The 23,945-nt window shown below is 37.4% G+C and overlaps 1 protein-coding gene across 1 annotated transcript in view; it reads right to left on the bottom strand.

The window, feature by feature from the left end:
* Positions 1 to 23,945, bottom strand: part of ITGA4 (integrin subunit alpha 4) — a 65,289-nt gene that overhangs the window by 8,835 nt on the left and 32,509 nt on the right. The window contains exons 16-22 of the mRNA XM_081142129.1: positions 17,890 to 18,039; positions 16,028 to 16,104; positions 6,327 to 6,477; positions 4,969 to 5,064; positions 4,233 to 4,312; positions 3,773 to 3,862; positions 1,852 to 1,939 (exon numbers count right to left, since the gene is read on the bottom strand). Coding sequence (XP_080998255.1) covers positions 1,852 to 1,939; positions 3,773 to 3,862; positions 4,233 to 4,312; positions 4,969 to 5,064; positions 6,327 to 6,477; positions 16,028 to 16,104; positions 17,890 to 18,039 — 732 coding nt within the window. The remainder of the gene's footprint in view (positions 1 to 1,851; positions 1,940 to 3,772; positions 3,863 to 4,232; positions 4,313 to 4,968; positions 5,065 to 6,326; positions 6,478 to 16,027; positions 16,105 to 17,889; positions 18,040 to 23,945) is intronic.

The raw sequence follows: 23,945 nt of genomic DNA on the forward strand, positions 1-23,945 counted from the left end.
GAACTTTAAAAAGTTTGCTAATAATTATAACCTTTAGTCATTATTCCCAGCGCTCTCCTTTTGTTATTAATTGGTCCAGAATGTCCAGGCAGGTGTTTTAATGTAGACATACTCTAAAGAAAGAGACATCTACAATGTGTATTGGTATGGCACATTCTATATCTAAAAAGCCATGATCGATTGGTCCTCATAACTATCCCATGACATGGGGCAACATTTATTTGCCAGTTCAAGAAAATGCTAAGAGGTATTAGTGAATGATGTGCCCAAGATAAAAGTGACAGAAATTGGGACAAAACCCAGGTATTCTAATTCTAAATCCTAGGATGTTTTCCCAGAATTACTCTGTGCAGTGGGGATATCAGCAGTAAGTGAATAAAAATGTATTTTAATTCAGGATGATTATAATGCTGATGCACTCAGAAAATCAGAAAGGGGTAGGTTATTGGGTTTTAGAAAAAATGCAATAGGTTTTTAAAAAATATGCATCAGGGAGTGATATTTCATTATGGCTGATAAATTTGGGGATTGTAGACCCCTGTAAAAGGAAATTGGACCAAAATATTGCCTCCTGAGAGCTTAACTATAAAAATACAGAAAGTCAGAAAACAGATGTGCCACAATACCTGAATGAAATATGACTCACAGACTTGCAATACTTTTTTGAATGCATATGATATAAATCAAAGAGTGTCCCTGACTTGGGGACAGGTGGTAATTGCTCAGCCATGCAAGCACAGGGCAGTTTCAAAGGCAATGTTAGTGATAGCTAACCAGCAGCACCCAGACCTTTAGACAAGGTCCTCCTGATGCCTGCAAATAAGCCTTCTAATCTACAATATCTTCCATCCTTGCTCACCTAATAACACAGACCTCCAAGAACATAGTCATACTTGGACGGACTCACCAAACCTACAGGACCATTTCTTGGAACTTCAAAGTAGAAGGCTCCATTTTCTCAATACGACTGTATACTAATGTAACAAAATCTTGAATATACAGACAATAGAATTTCAAGGTCATTCTCCCACAGATCTGGGGTAGAGCCTAGGAATTTGCATTTTGGATAAGCACCCAAAGTGATTCTGATATGCATTTTGAAAAGCATTGCCTTATAAAATACCATAATGCACCTAAATCCTGACACTCATTCCACATATTGTTATACAGCTCTAAGAATATTTGGGCAGTGCTTTTGGTTCAAAAATTTTTTGTGTGGACATTATCTCTAATTATTTACTAATCAGCATTCACGATGAGCCAAAAATCTGTTGATAGTAAATAAAACTTTTAAAATTTGTCTTTATATAAGTATATTAATATTTCTGGATAATGACACTACTATTTACTTTTTAAAAAGATTATTGAATACATGTTGCACCACTTGTTACAGGTCATATACCTATGGCCTGAAAGGCTGACAAAGTAGACCTTAAATGGAGATACGGAAGGTAAGAGCTGACTCGACTTGGTTGTTTTAGGGCTTTTATAAAGCTTCAACCAAGAAGAGAGCTCACTGATTTGCACCTAGACATGCCTCCCCTTGGCCTATCCTGTCTTCTGTAGGCATCTCTAGCAGACTCTCTTCCTCCCGTAATTTCGCTCGTTTCGGGCATTACCTCTGTTCCTTCTTGCTCATTCCCACCTGTAGTGTAAGGAGACGTGGGCCTGAGTAGCAGGGACAAGGACAGTGGGAGGAAAGGAGCAGCAGCCCGAGAGGAAAGGGCGGGGGTACCATGTGGCAGCTCCTTCCCTCGGCAAGCTGTGCGGGGCCCAAGGCTGGGGGACATCGCGATGCGTCAGTAACACTTTCAGTCTGTTACAAACATCAACACAAGCAACTTTTCTTACGTGGAAAGTGATGTTCATTTTCTCTGCCATGCACTTTTCAGGCTCGTCCTCCTTTGAGCCATACACAAATGAACTTGGGGTTACAAACCTGATAGAAACAAATTCAAATTTAATTTTATCTTTTTTCAGCATTACAATCTCACTCATTTATTTACAAAGTGTATATGGGCGTGTACTAGGTGCCAGGTTGTGCTGGGTGCAAGGATGCTAATATTCCTAAAACACATGGCCCCACTCGAGATTTGTACAGTCTACTTGAACTTGGTTAGCTGTCTTTTTTGATGAGGTGTTATAAACAGTGTGTCTCTACAGTCTGCATGATAGCATATCTCTTAAAAATGCTATAATTCAAACAATAGATGCCTCCTTAAGCACAATCAAATACTTTTGGTTTCTTGGTAAGATAATAATTTTAGTAAAAATGTAATGAAATTAGAAAACCATGTGCTCTGACTTGGGTGACAATTTATATTTCCTTTGCTTGCCTTCCCAGCACTGCCTGGCTCATTCTACTGACTTATGTAAATCTGGCAAATAGGAGATAACTTCTTGGCTTTCCTTAGGACTTCAATACCCTCCTATGCCTCAGTCTCTCTCACCTATCTTTATTTTCTCCCCTCCCCTAATTCCTGCTGACTATTTGTAATGAACCCCAAATCTGGGACAATTCAAACACCAGTAAGTATGGTGAAATTTTTGTTAGAATACTAAGTTGTTACCCTTTTTTGACCTGTGATTTATACATATGTATGGTATGTAAGAAAATACTTTTCTAGGGAAATCCTGACTCAACAAGATGCTCATATTTGGCAGCTGATGTGAGGTAATGCAAATTAGGGACCCATTACCCAGGAAAGAAATTAGAAATGTTCAAATGCAGACTAGGCAGCTTAATAGTTGCAGAACAGTCCTTGCTCAAAATAGTAAGATGTGGGTAATGGAAAAAAAAGGGAGGGAACTCATTACAGGAAAATCAGGGAGGGCGGGAGAGACAACATTCAAAACCAGGAAACACGCAACTGCTTTTCTTTGCTTCCCACCGACTTTCTAGGTCTTCATCTCTGTTGAATGGCTGCCTTTACCCCTTGATTTTTATATCTCACAAGCTTGATACTCTATTTCATCAGTTTCAGACACTGATGTTTTATTTTTATATAATTATATGCCATCTTTATGGGTGGTTAAAAATGATTGGGGATGGTTTATATTTAGAGCAACAAGGAAAGCTCATTTGTCTATTCCGTATGTATCTTCAATTGCTTTAAAAATGTGTTTTTAAACAAAGATCAATAGCCTAAATAATTTCCCAAAAAACCGTTAAAGGTTTTCTTAATTCTTTTCATTCTTTCTCCATACAGGTCCTCCTTGAATCAGAGTTGGAGCCATGTAAACAATTACTAAAATGATGAGCAATCAGTGAATATTGGCTCTGGGGCTGTGGGTGAGGAACTGTGATTCATAGTTACAAAGAGCGGAAAAGGGACACGGTGCAGCCACTTGCCACATAGGTAGGCACAGGTTCTAAAGAGTAGTGATTTGGTGAAGCTAGTAATTCTTTAAACTTCACACTTGCCATGCCTTTGAGTATGATCAAGCAAACTGTGCACTGCCCAACGCCCAGGTCCTGGCCTGGGCTGTGTACAACCGGAAGGCTGGACATGGCCTGCTAGAGGCTCTCCCAGTAGGAAATTCCTCCAGCTGGGCACTGGTTTGATGTGGTCTCAGTGTGACAATTACAGGCTGGAATAAAATAATGAACAGCTGGGCAAGGGACTACAGTGCCAAGGTAATTGTTAAGGGAAAGAAATGGCACAGAATCGTAAAAAAAGGTTTTTTTAAATATGGTTTTGACTAGTAAGTATGCAGCAATGGAATTTAAAATCAGCTCTCGGCTTCAGAGGAGGCCTCGATAGCTACTTACCCGTACACAGCCAGCATGACTTCGTACTTCAGAGGTATTGCTACAGTCACTTTGTTACGCTGCAGATGGTCCATCTCCCCTTCGTTTTCGCTACAGAAGCAAACAGAAAACGTGTTAGAATCCATCCGGCACAAAAATCATCTTCAGAGAGAACTAATTCTATACCATGTATACCTGATGAATTTAGAGGTTGATTGAAAGAATGCTTTTAGGGGAGTGGGGCTAAAAGTGGATGTGATGGTAAGAAAGTTTTATGACGGGTGGCAGAAATTTGCTCTCATTATTTACAGTTATTTTCTTCTGTGTTGGTTAAAGGTTTGTTAGTTTCCTAGGTCATGTAAGAGAAATTTTCCCCTGCAGACAATGGGACACAACTCCATGGTTCCCCTAAGGTCCCCTCTGAAAAAAGCCAGGGGTCTGTTTCCTTCAGCATAATTATGTTTTTCACTATGAAATATACCAGGAGGCGTGCACGGTGATGTTGAGGTCCTCCTCTGCTCTGCTGAGCTCGCTCACATCCAGGAGAATGCTGAGGTCTACCTGCCAACACAGACAAGGAAAGCTCATTTACAGAAATAGTCTAAAGGACACGTTTTACCATCTGAATTTTAATTTTTCTTAATAGTTTATACCCTGTGGAATGCAGATTTGAAACTATGTTCTAGAAACAGGGTATCCCTGACTCTGGCAGTGAGTTACTGGGAAGCTGTTGGGTTTATGGCGATTTTTAAAATGCCAGCATTTCCACAAGTGACATCCAGAGACAAAGCCTCCTCTGAATGGAAAGACAGGCAGGTCTAGACTGACAGAATCAGAGGTGCTTTTACAACTTGAGGGAGGACTCTTGCCAGAGACACCTTCTTGTATAACAGAGGTAACATGCCTGGCAGATAGGACCACCGGGGGGGGGGGAGTGTTGGGGGGAGTGAGACAGGGAACGAAATTCTGATCGACACATTCACATGCCCGTCTTGACATAAATGTGTGCCCCCCTTTTTACAGTGAACATTACCAAGAATATAAACACAGTCTCAAAGGTCACAAGCCCAGCTGGTTTTGTTTTTATCACTTAGCTATTTACCCTATTCAAATAATAATAATAATGTTATATATTTGTATGCAGCATAAACATAAGAAAAATTGAAAAATTTTATATCCATGCTAGTAAACAAAAATTATAAATGCTAAATGCTTACCCTTGAGAGATGAGCTACATATATATAACCAACATTGCAGTCAATTTTTACTACGCCAGATATGTCTGATACTTCACAATTTATCTGCTTCTCTTCCTAAAAAAAATTAGAAAAATAAAATCAATTGGTTTAGGTAGAAAAGGGAACAGGAAGTTTGTAACCCATGTATAAGGATGGGTTTTGAAAAAAACATCGAAGAATTCACTTTCCTAGACAGCTATTTTGGGAATAAACAGAAATATAAACAAATGATATATATATATATATATATATATATGTGTATAGGTTTATTCTAATATTCATGTAAATTTTCCACAGAATAATTCGTGGACTTGTGGCTTTCCTCCATGTTTGTGTATCCCCTGTTTAACTCAAGGTCCAGTTCCTTGCAAAAGCATGAGGCAAGGAACTCGTAAGGTCTGTGTTTCACATCCCTCTTCTGAGTGGGATGTGAGAATGTGTTTAAGGTATATCATTGCAATAACTGGAATCATACTAGTATCTATACACACACATACATATGTATTCAAATATTTCAGGGAGATACACAGCTCTATATGTATTTGTATAGATAGGATTTCCCTGAATATTTGTGTTTTCCCTCTTACTAGTGCAACTGGCTCTTAATGCTCTAGAGAGAGGGGGTAATAGATATTAGTGAGAGGTCAAAGCCTCTCTAAATGGCCTTAATATGAGGAAATGGTCTCTGGATGAGATCTGGGGAAATTTGCTAAGGAGTAGAGAAGCACCAAAGGAGACAGCAAGTGAGGCTTTTGTCTTTGAAATTCAACCCTCACTGGTGGATTTAAGTGCTCACTACTGAGGCACAGAGGTAAGAAAAGGTCTCCAGGTGCTTCATACCCCTCCAGGGAAGGAGAAACATGCCTACAATCTGGTTGACACCAGAATTTTGGATTTGTACCATGTTGGAGGTCCTTTGGGAGCAAGACTGGGTGTATGAACTTCAAGTTCAGAGCGATCACTCTGGGAGTCCAGCAGGGAGGACCAATATTGCTGGGGCAGGGACCTAACCAAGAGGAGCAGCAATGTCAAGCACCAGAGAGATGTACCAGTGAGAAAACAAAGGCACCCAACCAGCTCGCTTGGATAACTGGACAGTTGTTTTTTGGAAATAGGAAGCTGACTCTTTTGATCTCAGTCAGGTCCCAAGGAACTTGTCATTTTGATCAGGGGCATGAAGAAAGTCTTAAAATTACTGGGAAGCCTGAGTGCTGAGTCTAACGAAACTCCAGATATTTAGACCTCGAATTGATGAAGTGAATGATACCATTTACATTTTTTTAAAAATTAAGTAAAACATCATGTAGTATTATGCTATTGTGGTTTTCAATACTTACCAGATCTAAAATATTAATGAAGTAAAGGCCAGTGGGTAGTTTGATATGGAGAGTTGTGTCATATGCATCATCTCCAGCATTAAACAAGGACACATTCAGCATTACTGTCTTCATACTTCCAATAGGGAGATAGGTTTTATTTTCGTGTGGCCTAAAAGTTAAGTAATACGATTTAGTTCTTATTTTGGGAAATAAAAATCCCATCTCTTCATTTACTTATCCCTAACATAAAATACGAATTTGAAAAAACAACCAGAGGGAAGTGACCACATGCAAGTAGATGCAAATTTACTTTTAAAAGGACTCAGTTTCCCATAGTTCAAATAACTTTGGTCAGCTATTACCTGAGGACAGTTTTTTCATTAGTTATATTTCTGTTATACTTCTTTTCTGCTTAATATCTTGCTTCTATAATTTTAACATTTCTCTCATTATTTTGCAATACATTTCTAAAAGCAAAGTATTTTTTCCTTTCCTTACTCTTGAATCGACATTGAATTAGCTGCTTCCCAAACCAGAGGGGGAAATGGGGAGAACTGAAAGAAATGGAGAACAGGGAGAGTATTTCCACCAAAATAGAAGGTGTTTTGGTGGAAGTGAACACAGCATAAGAAAGGACTGCTATTCCCAGCAAGTGACTCCAACTAAAATCTATTCGAGTACAGTTCATCTCATAGGATAGGCCGATCACCTCTATTAATAACGAGACCAAATTAATAGAATTCCAGAAGTGCTCCACCGTGCTGTGAACTGGAAAGAAAATATGGCTGCAAATCGAGATACACGAGTGAGATCAAGTTCTGGCTCTGGCCCCAGTTCTTCTGGGGTATGTGTGCACTTATTTAACATTTTTAAGCCTCAGTCATCTCATCTGTAATAGTAACTACTATTCAGTGGCTATTTGGGTCATGCACATTCCATGGAATCCTCAGAACAACACATTTATATATGAGGCACCTGAGGTTTCAGGAATTTATTCAAGGTCTCTCACAGCTAGAATGTTTTAAAGTCTCAAAGCAAATGCAAACCTCTGTCTACACAGCCCTTTCTCTTTACCAATAAGAGAATTAGAAGAGCTGAATGCTAAAGAAAACTTCTGTTACAGCATAATTCTATAAGCTTTCCCCCAAGTTAGATGTTCATGGCTATTCAAGAATTTAGGATAAGTAGTTTAACCAGAGAAGGATGTGACCCAAAGCAAAATATCAGATGAGAATAATCCTAACTATATGAAAGGTAAACAAAACATTCACTTTAGAGTTTAGAAAGTTTCTTTAATGATGTTTACATCATACCATTCTATTCAACATCCACTAGAAGATTAGTGTTTGAGTAAACAATTTCCTGAAATAGTTTACTATTACACATAGTAGGCATTTAATGTTTATTTGTGAATTAATTTAAGACAATGAGTATTTTAAGGACAGAATTTAAGAGCAAGTTTAAAATTTTATGTTTTTAAGCATTACTTGAAGGAAGATTCATGAATTACAGATTGAGTATGATTGACAGATCCTGTATAATAAATCGGGTACTATGATCATGACTCTCTGACACAAAGTTTTTTTTTCTAAATCCCACCTTTGTAGAGCTTAGAGAGTAAAGCTCTATACACAAATGCAAACAAATATTATAAATACATGGGAAAGAGTTATGGATGAAGGGCTCTGGGAACCCAGGGCAGGGAATCATTTTTGTCTGAGAGTAGCAAAGGCATGTTGCTTTTTGCTTTTCTACTATTCTGTTGATTTAGGTTGAATGAACAAACATTTTTAAAAAATTACTTTTAAATACAAAAAGGTCTGATTTAATTCTTTTTAATGAAATATTAGGGGGATCACTTTGTAAATTATGATTGTATAACCACTATGCTGTACACCTGAAATGAATATAAAATAATATCAATGTCAGCTGTAATTGGAAAATAAAATTTAAAAAAAAGGTCTGAACATTTCACAATTGAACCTTAGTTAGCATGAATTATACCCTTAATTGGCGCATGTACTTGTAAATTGCTCATTCTCATTGGTGTACATAGTCCATTTTGTAAATACACATTTTATTTATCCACTCACATTGTATTTATCAGCTCAACTATCACTGGAATTTCCAGTTTGGCTCTATTATTGTCTTTTGGTGAACATGTCTGTCTATGAGCAGATAGATCCTTATGGCTTTTTAACCCAGAATTAATTCTTTAAAATTGCTAAATCTTGGCTTATTTTAGCAACCAGCTTAAATTATACTAACAAACTGTATTTAAATAACAATATATACCATAAGGAACCATATTTAAATAACCAAAAATAAAGATCTATTACAGAATTGTCATATAAAAAACAAGCATGCTATAGTCTAGAGGTTCTAAAACTGCTGCCTGAAGGCCCAGTTCAGACCTCGGCCTGGTTTTGTAAATAGAGGCTTAATGGAAGGCAGCCATGCTCATTCCTCTGTGGCTGCTTTTACCCCACAGATGCCAGCAGAATTGAATAGTTGAGAGAGATCTCTGCCCCACAAAGCCTAAAACATTTACTATCTGGCCCTGTATGGAAAAAGTTTGCCAGCTTCTGCCATAGAGCAATCTGATGGATAAGTAAGTATCATTAGTTTCAAAATAAGCATACAAAATAATATTACTATATTTAAAATCTACTCTGCATTATTCTGACAACAACAGAGGCTCATTTCAAACAGCTTGGGAAACAGAGAAAATGATCGCCCAGTCCTCACAGCTCCCTTGGCTGGTACTTGAGACATCAAGGAGACAAGAATGAAGAACGTGCCCATATGTAGCCTCTAGCTCCTGATCCCTGGGCTTGAGGAGCTGGATGTTTCAGGAAGGATATGCAATAACTAACAAGGCAGTCCTTCTAAAACACGGCTATCGTTTCAGGATGGAAAAATGTGGCTCGGTGATCGTGTGTTTTAGGGGATGGCTGCGATTTACTCATCCCTGTGTTGTAAACCTCCGTGTCACGTAAGTGCGCACCTGCGTGGTGGCACCGTGTTAGGCGACGGAGAAGAAATGCGCAGGAGCACGGCTGCCATACGTTCCCCCCGCTGTTCTCTAATCATGCTACAAGCAAAGCAGCCTAGGAGGTTCTAAAAGTAAACTTCAGCCTGACATTAAAGTTTAATTAAGACTTGTACAAGAGCTGCCTAGAAACAGACATTTATAAAATATCCTGGCATGTAACCAAAGCATTAGTCACTGAACACCTTTGGGAAAGAAGCTGGCACTTAGACAAGCAACAGAAGGTGAAAGCGTTGCATAAGCAGCCAGGTTCCAAGACAGCAGCAAATTAAAGAGAAACACAATGTTCACATTTCAGCAGCTAGGCTTCTGGTTTATTTTCCACTTTTAAGCTATTTTGTCACATAATCATAATTACGATTCGACTCCTTTTTTTCCAATATACACCTTATTGTATCTTGATTCATTAACAAGGTGCCATCAGAAAGCTACCCACCAGCTTTTTGTGGGAGACATAATAAAGGACCAGGTGCACATCTGGAAGTGCGACAAGGCTGAGCTCTCCCCAGAAATCATAGTTCATTCTTCATTAAAACGTGCATAATGCAGACTTGAAATTTACAAAACAGCCTAGAATCCATGCAATTTAAACAAATCAAGGTGCTGTGTACATGCAGAATCACAACTTAATAAGTGAGAGGGGAAAGATAGAAAAATGATGTATGTTAGCACCAAGGCTCTATGTGGTTTTTTTTTTGAATGAATGATAATGTTTTATTTTGCAAGAAATGCTCCCCAAGTCTTAGTATAACTAATGCACTTTGCCTTGATAACATGAATTAGTGTTTCCTGGCCACTTTTTTAAAGATGCTAGAATATAATGTCAGCTGATATGTACCTGTGTCAAGATACATGAGTCACTTATTTGACAAAATGTAGCCTGCAGCAAGCGGCTTGCAGGCCCAAGTAAAAAAAAAAAAAATTGTGTGTTTTTTTTGTTGATTTTTTTTTTTTTTTTACTACTGACTATGGGGGGGGGGGAGGGGGAAGGGCAGAATACTGGAATATTTTTGTCTACTGGAATACATCAGTTACCTGACATTTAAGATGTTACTGAAAAAAGGCAAACTCATTGAAGTCTAGTGGAGTACAGCAGACTGCACTGGATTGGAAAACTGAACTAGGAAATAGCATGTTTTCATGTACAAGGTTTATAATTCATCTTCCCTAACCTCAGATCAGTCAGGCACACAGGGGTGGGCAAAAACACAGTTAATAAGGCTATTGTAATAATCATAACCGGCATGTCTTTTTCCATATGAACAACAGTAAACCTACTTTTGCCTACCCAGTATATTCCTACTATCCCATTTTAAAAATGGACAATTTTGTTAGACTAGCTCTTTTAGGGGCTAAAGCATTTGCTTGCTGTCTGCTCAACAGATTGCTTTTTAAGCTGCTAACAGAACCAGCATTAGGCAGCATTCCCTTGATTCTGCAGAAGACAAGCCCCTAGTTCACCTTGAGAGAATGAATTATGATCGATCTAATATGCTCATGATGACTCCATTCTCCTTCAACCGCGATGGGTTCAGGGGTGAGTATGTGGTACAGGTCTGGTTAATCAGAATAAGAAGTCTGCTCAGGCACTGCCCTTCCTGGAAAACCAGCCTCAAGAAGACAAAAAGAATTTTGCCCTTGCCCCTTTTTTCCTTGCTGGGAACCTTGGTGCTGCCCAGCCATCTAGTGACCATGAGGGAAAAGCCAAGAGGACTGGAAAGATAACTATGAATGTCCAGACTTTGGTAGGTGCTCGCTAGACCCGCTACCGCCACCTCCAGGCTGTAGAGTTTGCAAAATAATTAAATGCCTTTATTGTTTAAGTCACTATTGGCCAGGGATTCTGTTCCTTGCAGTTAAAAGCATTCTTCACTTAAGTGAAAGCAATTGTTCAGGAAAAGCCTACATCAACTATGCTGGAAGCGTGACTGAGGAACAGAAAGAAAATATCATTTATTTACATCATCAGAATCTATATGCAAGACCTGATTTTAAACTACCTATGTGATGCCTAACACTGGCTATTATATTTGTAATCTTGATAGAGTCATATTTGTTCATCTTTGTTTTGCAGTGTAAGTCATTTGAATATGAATTATTCCCCTGAGAGTTTAGGCCTTCAGGAGAAAGCCTCAACTTAATGAAAACATGAGACAGAGCACATAAGCACTGTTTAGTTTGCTGTTGGCAGTCTATTATCACAGTTTTCAGAAATGCATGTTCTTTACTGAGTAAATGCATTTACCTAAAGCGCGTATGTAGCTCTGGGGCACATAAATACCATTAGTGCCAGTGGAGTTATGGGCAAGAGAATGCATAGAACATATGGTCACAATTTGCCTATTATTACAGAGAAGGAAGAGAGGACACCTATGTGAGACAGGCGTATATTTGTCTGACAGAATATAATTTACTCTAAATGCAAAGCAGTTTGTCAGAGTCCTTCACCATGGGTCCAAAAAAATTGATTAGAAGAGTTTTCATAAGAGAATTCCTCAAATGAGTGATCATTTCCCAAGTAGAAATTGCCTGTAACTTTCCTAATTGATGTAAAAGGTGTGGGGTTTATATTTTACATGGGCATTCATGCTGCGTCAAATCTCAGGAAACAAAACTACTCACAGTCAGCAGCATTTTGGGGACGTAAAGAGACAAACTCTGGACAAATAACTAGTACATATACTTCTCAGAAAATGTTTAGAAATTCCTTGGCAATATTTCATTTTACGGCCAAACTAAAACTTTTTATTATGATCTATAAATATTCTAACCATAATTTATCAAAAATAACACCTTTTATCAAAGTTGGTAGCAGGTTTTGTGCTATGATTTGGCCTGCACTATTGCATTTTATCTTTAAAACACCTTTCAGAGAGTAGGGACAATTTTACCTCCTCATCAGTGAGGAAAGAGGTTTACGTAGGTTAAAAGGCTTCTCTGAAAATGTTTTGCAGCTAGTAGAGGGTAGATACAGAACTTGAACCAGTTTAGTTTGATTTCAAATCTGAAACTCTTCACCACTACCACATTGGTTCTCAGATTTTAGTGTAATAAAAAACTCTTGGAGCCCTATTAATAATAAACATTTCTGGCTTGGTCCCCATTGCTTCTAGTTTGGATGGTCCGGGGCCTAGGAACCTGCATTCCTATGAAGCATTCCAAGGGATTCTCATGAAAGTGACTCAAGGCCACACCTTGAGAAACATGGCCTTATCTTCTGTTGCCTGCCATTTAAAGTCATAATGGACTTGGTATTTAGATGGCAAGAAATAGTATCACTTCTCATTAAAAATGCAAAGTAAATCATGTATTAGCTTATTACAAGAAAATATGTAATGAAGAAAAAAATAATTCAATTAATAATTTGATATATTAATTCAAGAAGATGTATTTTCATTATCCAGGAAAGAAGGATTCTTGGTAATATTTTTGGACAAATTTCAATGTCCCATTTTCTCATAGACCAGAGGGATTGCAATGAAAGATGATGAAGGTGACAGTGGGAGTTTCTGACTTGCAAAAATAAAACCCTACTTATTTGTAGCTTAGATAAGCTTTCCCACACATAACTCTACTTATCAAAGGCCCATGACAGCAAAAACACCAAGAGAACTAAGCATTTCAGAAAGAAAAGAGAGACACGAATGGAAGGGTTATGAAATTTTCAACTACTACACCAACAAAGGCACCATATCCCATGCTGGGATATAAAATGGTTAGTAGACACTCTTTTTGGACTAGTTGAACAACCAATCTGGACAATTTAAATATAAAGTTCAATTATCAATCAAATAGGTTAGGGCTTCTTGGCCCTCAATTATGGATGCTCAAGACTATACTGGCATTGCCTAAATGAAATGAATTAATTTATTCTCTGCCAGATGTGATCCCACCCAGCAGGGTACTCAACACTGTCAAACTTTGCATTCATTCCTAGTTGATTCCTATCCCATTTATCATAACAGCTATTTTGAATCTTTCCCCATGCCTTTCAAGTTCCCAGACCCATCCCAAAGACCCTCACTTTCCATACATGAACCTGCTCTGGCCATCCATGTATTCCCTCTATTTTATTTCCTTCCACTCTGAGTTTCTTAATCAATGTCAAGCATCTTTTCACGGCTGCTCAGATCAAGATAAAGACAGTTTTCATTTCTTTCCAAGGATAACTCCTCCACCTGAGTAGATCCCATTATATGCTGTTTTCTCTAGAACCTTGTTCCCTTCTCAGCAAACATCTATTAGTCACCCACAGTGTTCCAGACACTATTTTAGGCACTGGCAACACAAAGATGAAAAGACAGGAATCTGCCTTGAAGCAGCGTACAGGATGGTGTTGGAGACAGATGATAACAGCAGTGAGTGCAAGTATAGTGGGACCAGGGGCACTTAGGTTTATGTACCTGGAGACAAAAGGGACTTCACCTAGGAAACAGCTGAGATGTTCAAGATAAATAAAAGTTAATCAAGTAGATAACCTGGAGAAGTGAAATGAAGAAGTGAAACGATACAGAGGCTCAGGCGAGCATGGTATGGCCAAGCAACTATAAGTAGTCTGCCATCAATGGAAAAAGGTCCCAGGGAGTTGGTGAGAATGAATGCTATGGAGTTCAGAGTTTAAGGTTATAATGAAGCACTGAAGCACTGGTGCTATCTGAGGTTTATGTGAGAAAGCTCACTCTGGAGACATCATCGCAGAGGAATTAGAATAATGCACAGTAAGAGGCCAGTAGCCCAGAAAGCAGGAAAGCCCATGATCTAGGGAGATTGAATGCTTGCTGTGAAGCAATAGTGGTAGAGACAGAGAATTATGATGAACAAAAAAATACATTTTGGTGATATTATAGAACTTACTAATTTATTGAATGTTAGGGATAAGAAAGGGAGAAAAATGCAGAATGATCTCCAGGTTGTTGGTTTTGGTAACTAATTGTTGTGTCATCATTGGTGGACAGTTGACTGGGTGCCTAAGAGGACATATCCAATAGGCCACTGGATGTGGGGGTGTGCAACTCAGATACTGACTTGGGCATTGGCAGTGTGGGCAGGCCAGGCGAGGTCACAGTTGCACGTAAGATTATCCAGGGAAAATACGGGAGTGTGAGAAAGGGTGAGAAACCATCTGCAGAGTCAACAGAGCCCAAATCCAAAATCCTCCAAAGACAACTGGGAAAAGGGGCTAGAAATGGAGATGGGAGTAGGGTGGCATCATGGGAACAAAAGCAAAGGACGTTCAAAAGAGGAAGTGAAAAGCTGTCAGATGCTTCAGAGAGTTCAAAATGGGGCAAAAAGTGCCCCTTGGATTTAAGTAGAAAATTTCTCTCCCCAATTTATTCTTTTCCCTGCCTTTGCTGATACATAAATAACATGGTAAGTCCACTTGTTCCCAATATAATTTCTTCCCTTAAGCACTTATCCTGTCATTCAGCTACTACTGCACTGAAATTTCTATCTTAAAATTTGCCAGTTATATCTTTTTCTTACCCACAAGTCACATTTTAAATGCCAACTACCTTGACCTTTCCTCTGTCATTATGCTATCTCTACAAAATTTTACAATGTGAAGCCCCTCTTTTTATATTGGCTATTTCACAGTGCACTCAGTTCTCCTCTTAGCTATTTTCAGTCTCCTACAGGGAGTCCCGATTTTTGTTAGGCTCTTTCAATAAATCTGTGCCCCCAAGAGTTAATCTTTGGTTCTTTCCTCTGCGAAATGCACATTTCACCTCCTCTACCCCCCAAGCATTCTCACAAGTCAGGAATATGAAGAGGATTTCCACAGTAATCCTGAACTAGATTTCCAACTGGAGAGCTACATGCAGAAGTCCTACCAAACCCAACGTGTCCCAATGAAACTTGCTCCCTTTACAGACTTGCCTCCCAATACAGTTGCCCACTTCCTGCCCTGTCACTGACGCCTCCGTCTCCCCTTTCATTTCCCATACACAGTCATCCCTCAGCCTGAGCTGGGCATTCTCTCCCTCTGCTCCTCATTTTCATATCTTCCCTCTGACATGCAAAACAGTTTCAATATGGGGGATCTGGACATGACAAAATCATGGTTTATTTCCCATCATAAAATAATACCAGCCATCAACATGTATCTAGTGTTCACTATATGTTAGGCACTATTCTAAGCACATTGTGTATGTTTTATTTTGACTGCTTCCCCTTCTGTGAATTTAGAAGAACAAGATGGTTTATTCCCTTTCAATTGTGTCATATATATTTAGGAAGTCTGAATTATGTAATCCTTTTTCTGAGTAATAAAAAACTAAGTATTATGCAGTGAAGGTTAGCTCACTTTGCCATCAAAATTCTAGTAAGAGGCACTAAGAAGTGTCTAAAACACAACTACAGTTCTAATGATGATGACCTGAGGCACAGTTAAACCCTGAAATATCTTCTCTGTTACAAATAAAAGATTAAAACATGCTTCATAAAGCCTTGGTGCTCACAATTCCCCGTTCTTCCAAAAAGTGGTCACCTTTAAGTGTATACTTATGTGAATAATGTATAGGTCACTTCATCTGTCTCTGTAGAATGTTGCTATTTCCCAGTTATTTAAATGCTTCTAACCCCCAGGTCTTTTTCTTTTTCTCTTTGAAACCCACATGCACACACATTATCCCATCTTGATGAATAACAAAGAGTAAACTATACTTACTTGGAAAATCCAATTTTTGCAGAAACGTGTAAATCAGCAGAACAGTTTTCATGGGCACAAAACCTTGCAAAGTTTATCTGGAAATAAAACACGACTGTATTTTATTTTTAGTTCAATCAGTAGGTATAACTCTGTTTTTTAAAGACTAACATATCTATGATACACGAGAAGGATAATATTACTAAATCAGATTTACAACTCCTTGTTTTATCACTTTTTAAAGCCCATGCTGCCAAGATAGTCTTTGTCCAGTTCCTCTCAATTTTCTGATGCTTTGATTCCACTTATTACACATGAGCATGGCACTTAATTTTATAGACAATAGACAGCGATTTTATGTTTGTCAAAAATAAATTGTAGAAATTTAGAAATTTCACTTTAAGCATGCATTGAGCAAAATTAAATGATTGCCTGTCATAGAGGTTCTAGCATATACTTACTTCTGAGCATTTTAATAGGACCCAGACATACTACAAGGTACATGGGAAGACCTGAGTTAGAAGCTGGACAAAGAAAAAAATGGAAAGAAAGAGAGAGAAAAAAAAAAAAGAGGCAAAGATGAAAAACAGTGAGATGCAGAAAAGAAAGAAACCCAGAAAGTCAGAGAAGGAGCCAGGTACATGAAGTGGCAAACGACTAGAGTGTTGTCAAATTGCATGTCAGATCGCAGACCGCCTATACCTGTGAGAACACAAGGAAAGTGTAAATCTTTCTCTAAATGATTAGGTAAATATGACTTTTTCTACCATCTTATTTGTAAAACAGGTTGTTCTAAGAGTCAAAATGTGAATTATTCTAATATAACTACAGATTGCTTAGGTTTTGGCTTGTGTAGTTATAATAAAGGGCATTTAAAGACAGTTGATATTGAAAAGTGAAGTTAAACAGAAGAATAAAAAAATGACTTCCAGAAATATTTTTATATATGGGTATAAGGAAAATTTGCTCTTAAGTTATTATCTTTACTCAATCTAATATTGTAGATTAGACGGGGGTGACTGTAAGTTCAAATGTCTTAAAGTGACTTAGGGGCAATGTTGTTGGGACAGCATATGAACTAGGCCTTCGAATGTCCCTTTTATCTTGCACATTCTGTATGCTATTCATGAATATTTTAATGAATGCTTTTACCATACCCCAGAATGTCCTGTTGACTATGTCTTTGTGTTGTTGGACAGAAAAGTTTTGAACAACTGGACTCCCAGAAATAAACACACACACTGTCAGTGAAACTGATATATTTTAAGATAAACTGGAAAAAGCAGTTCACTGGTTAGAAGGCAGGATCCACCCCAAAATGCAGTTGGTCCTGGGATGAGGCTGGAAAGTATACAGTTAAACTTTAAAAGAGACCCTGTTATGTAACATAAACATGTATGTCTATAAATGAGTAAAGCCCAGCAAGGGAATTTGACTAACAAGACATGAGTGAATCGTGGGTGAGGTGAGTGGGAGGGAAATGAAAACGAGAGAGAAGAGACAGAAAATGAGAAAGAGAAACTGAACACACATGAAGACAGGGAATGACTGACTCATGAACACAACTCACTTCCACTATGAGTGCTCTCTAGCAAAATACTGTCTTCACTGGCAAGCCATTGAGAAGAGAAATTCAACATTTTATGTATATGGGGAATCACTGCTATGACTAAAGGCATATTTTAAAATAGTCAGTTCAATATCCTGAAGGAAATATAAAAAATTCAAAAAAATGAAAAACAAGACATATCACAAATCTTTTTATATAAAAATTATGAAATTAAAAAAACCTTAGAGTTCATTTTCCTAGAATTATGCAATATTTCAAAAAACAATTTTTTAGTTACATATCACAGTTTTTGAATAAAAGAAAATATTCCTACCGTTTTTTCAATGATGTCTTTTTCTTTCTTCTGCTGAAGAATTGGCTGAAGTGGTGGGAATTCCCCTGTGCTTTGTTTAGTGCTGGTATCTTGCCCAAGGTGGTAAGCGGCTACGATCTGAATTGGGGTGAGGATGTCTCGCACGTCTTTCTAAGGAAATTTAAAACCATATGAATTAAAAATAAAAAGCAGCATGCAATTTAAAAAATAGAGAGCTCCTCCTTTTCTGCATTAGGCCAAACACAAGGAAGTCAAGAAAATTCTTACCTTTTAATCAAACTTAAGAAAACCTGAATGTATATACTTTTCACATTACAAAAACATTTGTTTTTTGGAAAAAACACAAAAACAGCATAAAAAATGGAAAAATATAATCATCCATTAATATATACAGGTCTACATTTGGGAATATTTTCTTCCATGGTATTTTCTATGCATACTTTTTATAACTTACATTATAACATAATCATTTTCCATTATAAACTCATTGTAAATCATTCCAAAGCCCTAATGAACATTTTATTTTATTTAACATTGCCCTCTAGTAGGCTTGTACAAATACAATCTCTCAATTTATTCAAGTTTTCTTTTTAGATCTTTCAGTATATTTTGATATAATTTGATTCATTTGATTTCATATCTATTATGAAACATATTCTTTATGAACTGTTTCCAATTATACTTTTTAATGGGCTATGAATAGTATATAGCAAGTTACTTTTTTATTTTTTATTTTTCCACTGAGTCTATACAAAAATAATTCTCTGTATATATTATGTTCAGGAGATTTGGTGCTTTATTATTATTATTATTATTATTATTATTATTTTATCTTTATTGTTGAAAGTATTACAGACACCCCTTTCCCCCCCCCCCCATTGAGCCCCTCCTCTCCATTGCCTCCCCCTCCCCAGCCTTGACTGCACTATTGTCTGTGTCCCTGGAAAGTATTATGCTAAGCGAAATAGCCAGTCAGAGAAAGACAAAAACATAGGGTAGTTGAATGAATAAGAAAATAAGACTCAAATATATGCTGTCTACAAGAGACCTACCTCAGAACAAAAGACTCACACAGGCTGGAAACAAAACAAAAAAACTTCTGGAGGACTTTAAAGGAGAGAATGACAGCAATACATCATAGTAGGGGACTTTAACACCTCACTGACTTTACTGGGTAGATCTTCCAGACAAAAAATCAACAAGGACACACTAGATCGGACACACTAAGTGACACACTAGATGGGATGGATCTGATGGACATTCACAGAACACTCCACCCCAAAGCTGCAGAATAGGCATTCTCCTCAAGTGCACACGGGGCATTCTCAAACACAGACCACATGTCAGGGCACAAAACAAGTCTCCACAAGTTCAAGAAGATTGAAATCATATCAATCGTCTTCACAGATGTTTGCACAACAGAATACTATGCAGCTGTAAAAAGGCAGGATACCTTACCTTTGAGACAGACCTGGAGAGTATTATGCTAATTGAAACACGCCAGACAGAGAAAGAAAAATGTCACATGATCTTACTCGTGTGTGGAATCTAATGAACAAAATAAACCGATGAATAAAATAGATTCAGTGACACAGAAGCGTGGAACAGACTGACCAGTCTCAGAGGGAAGGGGGGGGGCGGGGGCGTGGGGAGAGATTAACAAGAATTTACAGCGGTGCCTCGGTTTCCGAATGTGATCCGCTCCGGAAGCCTGTTCGAGGTCTGAAACGTTCGGAAACCGAGGGATCCCCAGCCGGCAGCTGGGCCTCAGGGTCTCGCCCTCAGCGGAAGCCGCGGGGCATGTTCGACTCCCGAGGCGTGTTCGGAAACCGAAGCTCTTCTGGGTTTACGGCGTTCGTAACCCGAAATGTTCGTCACCGAGACGTTCGGAAACCGAGGCGCCACTGTATATGCACATATGCATAACCACAGACAAGACAATAGTGGGGTGAAGGCCTGGGGCGAGGGGTACAGGGTGGAGGGGATCATTGGGGGAAAAAGGGGGACATTTGTAATACTTTCAACAATAAAGATAAATTAAAAAAAAATGTAGCTATATAAAGCAACAAGGAATTACTAAATTTCAGTTTTTATAATAAGAAATTCTGGAAAACATTTGGAAGGAATAAGAAAAAAGAAAATTAGACTACTGCCAAGCAATGAACACTAAAAAGAAAATGAGTTACACAACAAGTATGAGACTTGTGTTAAGTGGGACCCTGAAAATTTGGAGCATGAATCAGAGTACTCAAGAGCTCTCATTACTTTTCCGATCTTATATGTGGAGACGATTTTATAAAATTACTTGATAAATGATCATCTCCATATGAAACCTTGAACATATAGGAATGCTGCAAATCAAGGCCCCAAATCCAAGTTATCAACTTGTGAAAATGAAACAGCTTGAAGCCCTGAGTATTACAATAGCAAACTTGATTAAATTATCCCCTAGGTGTAGGAGCTAGACAGCCACTGATTGTCCCTCCACATGTCCACTGTTTTAATTCTTCTCAACAAGCTTGCTTTGACCAAATCACATGTTATCTAATTCATACTAATTTTCCACAAGGTCTTCTCTACATCTGTTGTATATTACTTTCATTATCCTAATTAGCTATTAATTATGCTTTTCTCACAATATATAAAATGTACGTGCACTCTTGCAAGAACTGTACTTGACAGATATTCACACTTATTTAACTTTAACAGCTCCACCTAAGGACAAATGTTATATCAAAAATGTCTTAAAGTGACTAATTAAGTATTTGGGAGGAAAAAAGTAGGTTTGCTTAAAATTTTTATTTGGATAGGCATGTGCTATCTACATTAAAAATAATGAAAATTCCATGCCACATTTTTATGGACAATTACCTAAAATAGGGCACCCACAAGCATGCAAATTAGCACATCCTGAAATTATACAAAGTCTGCCTTCTTGTTTGACTTTCATAAAAATTTGTATTTATGGCCAACTTGAGAATCAAGCTGTAAGCCCATGCCCTCCTACTGTGCTTATGTATGAAGGGATGTACTTAAAGGGTGGGGCCAGAAATATTTATAAAATATTACTGAATGAAAAATGATGTTGCGATATAAACATTTAAAGATATTATTCATAGATCTACAGTGTACAAGGCAGGCTTGGGGACATAAAACTGAAAGCTGATACCTATGTCACAGTCTACAACCCATCAATCCACACATATAGTGTGGTAGATGCATGTGGTAGACATATGCATACACAAGCACAGAAGAAGTAGGGCCACCTACTTGAAAGGGGATGGCAAGAATTTTGAGCACAAAATATGATCAGGTTTGAGTTTCTTGAAATGTCCCTCTAGTACCAACGTGGGGGACAGGTTGGGAAAAAGACTGAGGCATAGACTGGAACCTAAGCGAGCAGAACCATGTGTAATTATAATCACTGTACCTAGTAACTTGAATCAGGAGGTGAACTGTCAAACATCCAGCACTACAATTTCCTGAGAAAATACAACACCCCCAAGAAAGGTGACCCAACCATCATATCAATAGAACATGCTCAGATTTTCCCTCACAGAATCCTTTAAATAGCATCGAGAAGATATTATCCATAAATTGATTAAATATTGATTTTATGCCTTATGTAATATATTAGTTCTAAGAAGAACACAAACATGCAAAAGATGATATTCTGTCTTCAAAGACCCTGCAATCTAACAAAGAATTAAAATATGCTGGGATAATCACTTCACTTCTAGAATAACATAATATCTAGAATGGAAAGAAATGTGTGCATATATGAATTGGTCCATAGTGTGCTGTAATTAAAATATGACTGCTTCAGAGCAATGGCACTGCACTAAACTATGTGTTTATATAAGCAAATAAAATATATAAGATAGAAATAAAATATATTTACTAATCAAATATTCATTTATTTCCTTCAAGTTATTACTGAAAAAGATGGCTTTTAGAAAGCACCAAAAGAGCTATATAACAAAATAAAATTCCTTTATTTCAGAAATTTAAAATCCAGAAATTAGGAAAGCCAAGGGAAAGAAAAGAATGAACTAATTCACTAAACAGGTTGGCAGGTTGATTTTATAATTTTTATATAACATGCTAAGGCCACTGTATTCATTGGCCCTCTGGATACCAATAAGCATTCCTGGTGCGATGACTAAGCTAGATATTTCTAGCTTTTATTGAAAATACTATAGGCAGGAAGGGAATCTTGTTACTTCATTTGTTATGCCAATGTGGCACCCTGTTTTCTTTTCCCAAACATCAGTGAATATTTTGGTGCAGAGATTCCATCAAGTCAACCAAGAAGTGCATTCTAGGAAAATCTCAAGAGACATCTCACTTCCATGGCTGCTCCCATATTTCTAAAAACTGTTACCAATTGTCAATTGGGTTTCTCTAAATCAAAATAGCCTCAAAATGATCCCTTGTCTTAAGATCTTGTCCCAAGACATCTCTAAGATCTAATAAAGTTTTGTATTTGAACACAGCAAAGACAAAAGTTCATTTCATACATTTACATGGATGGGAAAACATTTTCATTGAGGGAAGAGTGATGTCTAGAAGAAGAGAATGTAAAAAAAAAAACAACGAAAAAAAACCTTTAAGGTATAAAAAACGAATCCTTTCACTTACATCACGGAAACTTTTTATGAACTCTCAACTCTAAATCCTAGGTTATACTTTCATAAAATCTAATAATTTTTATGGCTCTAAAAGCAAAAAGTTAAAGCTTGGCATAATTATAAGCAACTAAAATTCAATGGAGTTTTATATGAAAAAAATAATTTCTGCCTTCCTTTTTATTTTTTTAGTAGCAAATTTTGACCATACACATAAAAAAATCCTATGTGATAACTGTTTTAATTATGATTAAATTAAAGAGACTTGAGAAAACTAATATTCTTACCAACCAGATAAATGACCATAGTCTCAGAAAAATAACACACTAGAAAATGGATATGCTAGAGATATTGATCCTTATTAGATTGTTAAAAATGTCTCCTGTATTCCAAGATTCAGTGTATGAAACTAGAGAATGTGTGATTAAAAGAAAAATATTTAATGAAGCCCAACTTTTGTGAGATTTGAATTTTTCTAGTAGCTAAGTCCTATACCATCAAAGAATGTGATGGATTTTGTAAATACAAGCAGGTTTAAAAGCTTTCATTTATGTGACATAACCAAGGAATTGTGAGCAAGAATAAAAGCAAAATTCAGTCTTTTCCTCAACTTCAGGTCTCTAATGACTGTTAATGTAATATTGATGATATCTTTCCAGCTTATTCCCTTTAATACTCAATTCCAATAATTTGCTGATCCCACTGGAACCTCCAATTTAACTTTTCCCTGTCCCTTACTCTCTTGATGTCCCCCCTTCTCCTTACCCTCTTTAAAATTTATGGTGAACGCTCCCTTGCATACCTCCTTGACTCTGGGCCCTTTGTCTGCTTCACTTCTTTGGCAAACCACAGCCTTGGTTAATCATTACTGCTCATCTACTGTAACCTGTAAGGTTGGATGTGACGGGAAATGTCTATAACCATTTGACTAATCTCACTTTATGACCATGGGTACAAGTTAGACCCAAACAAAAGCAAGGTAATTTAGGAAGGGGAAAAGACATTGGAAGAAACAATCACATTTTTAAAAAATCCCCACTATGTACCAACCCAAAGCTAAGTGTTCTGTTTGACATTGACGATATGGCCCCAAATCAATGGCTATAATGTACTGCCATTGATACCATGGTAACACAAGTATATAAGCAACAAACACAGAAACCTCTGCTAAAATGTAACTTCTACTACAAATTTATTCTGAAGAAAGTATACAATTTTGACAAACACTTACTCACAGGAGCAATGCCAAGAAACAGGCTTAAATAAATCAGATCAATTTACTGCCATCTGTATACATTCAACACAATATGTTTCTTTGTAAATGTCTAATATTGGTTCTTTTATTGCCTTTAAAGTGGTCTCAATGTTAGTCTCTCAAATGGACTAACCTAAGTGAAATCACAACTATGTAGAATTTTTTAAAAAAAG

This window comes from Miniopterus schreibersii, assembly GCF_964146895.1.
Source record: "Miniopterus schreibersii genome assembly, chromosome: 7".
NCBI lineage: Eukaryota > Metazoa > Chordata > Mammalia > Chiroptera > Miniopteridae > Miniopterus > Miniopterus schreibersii.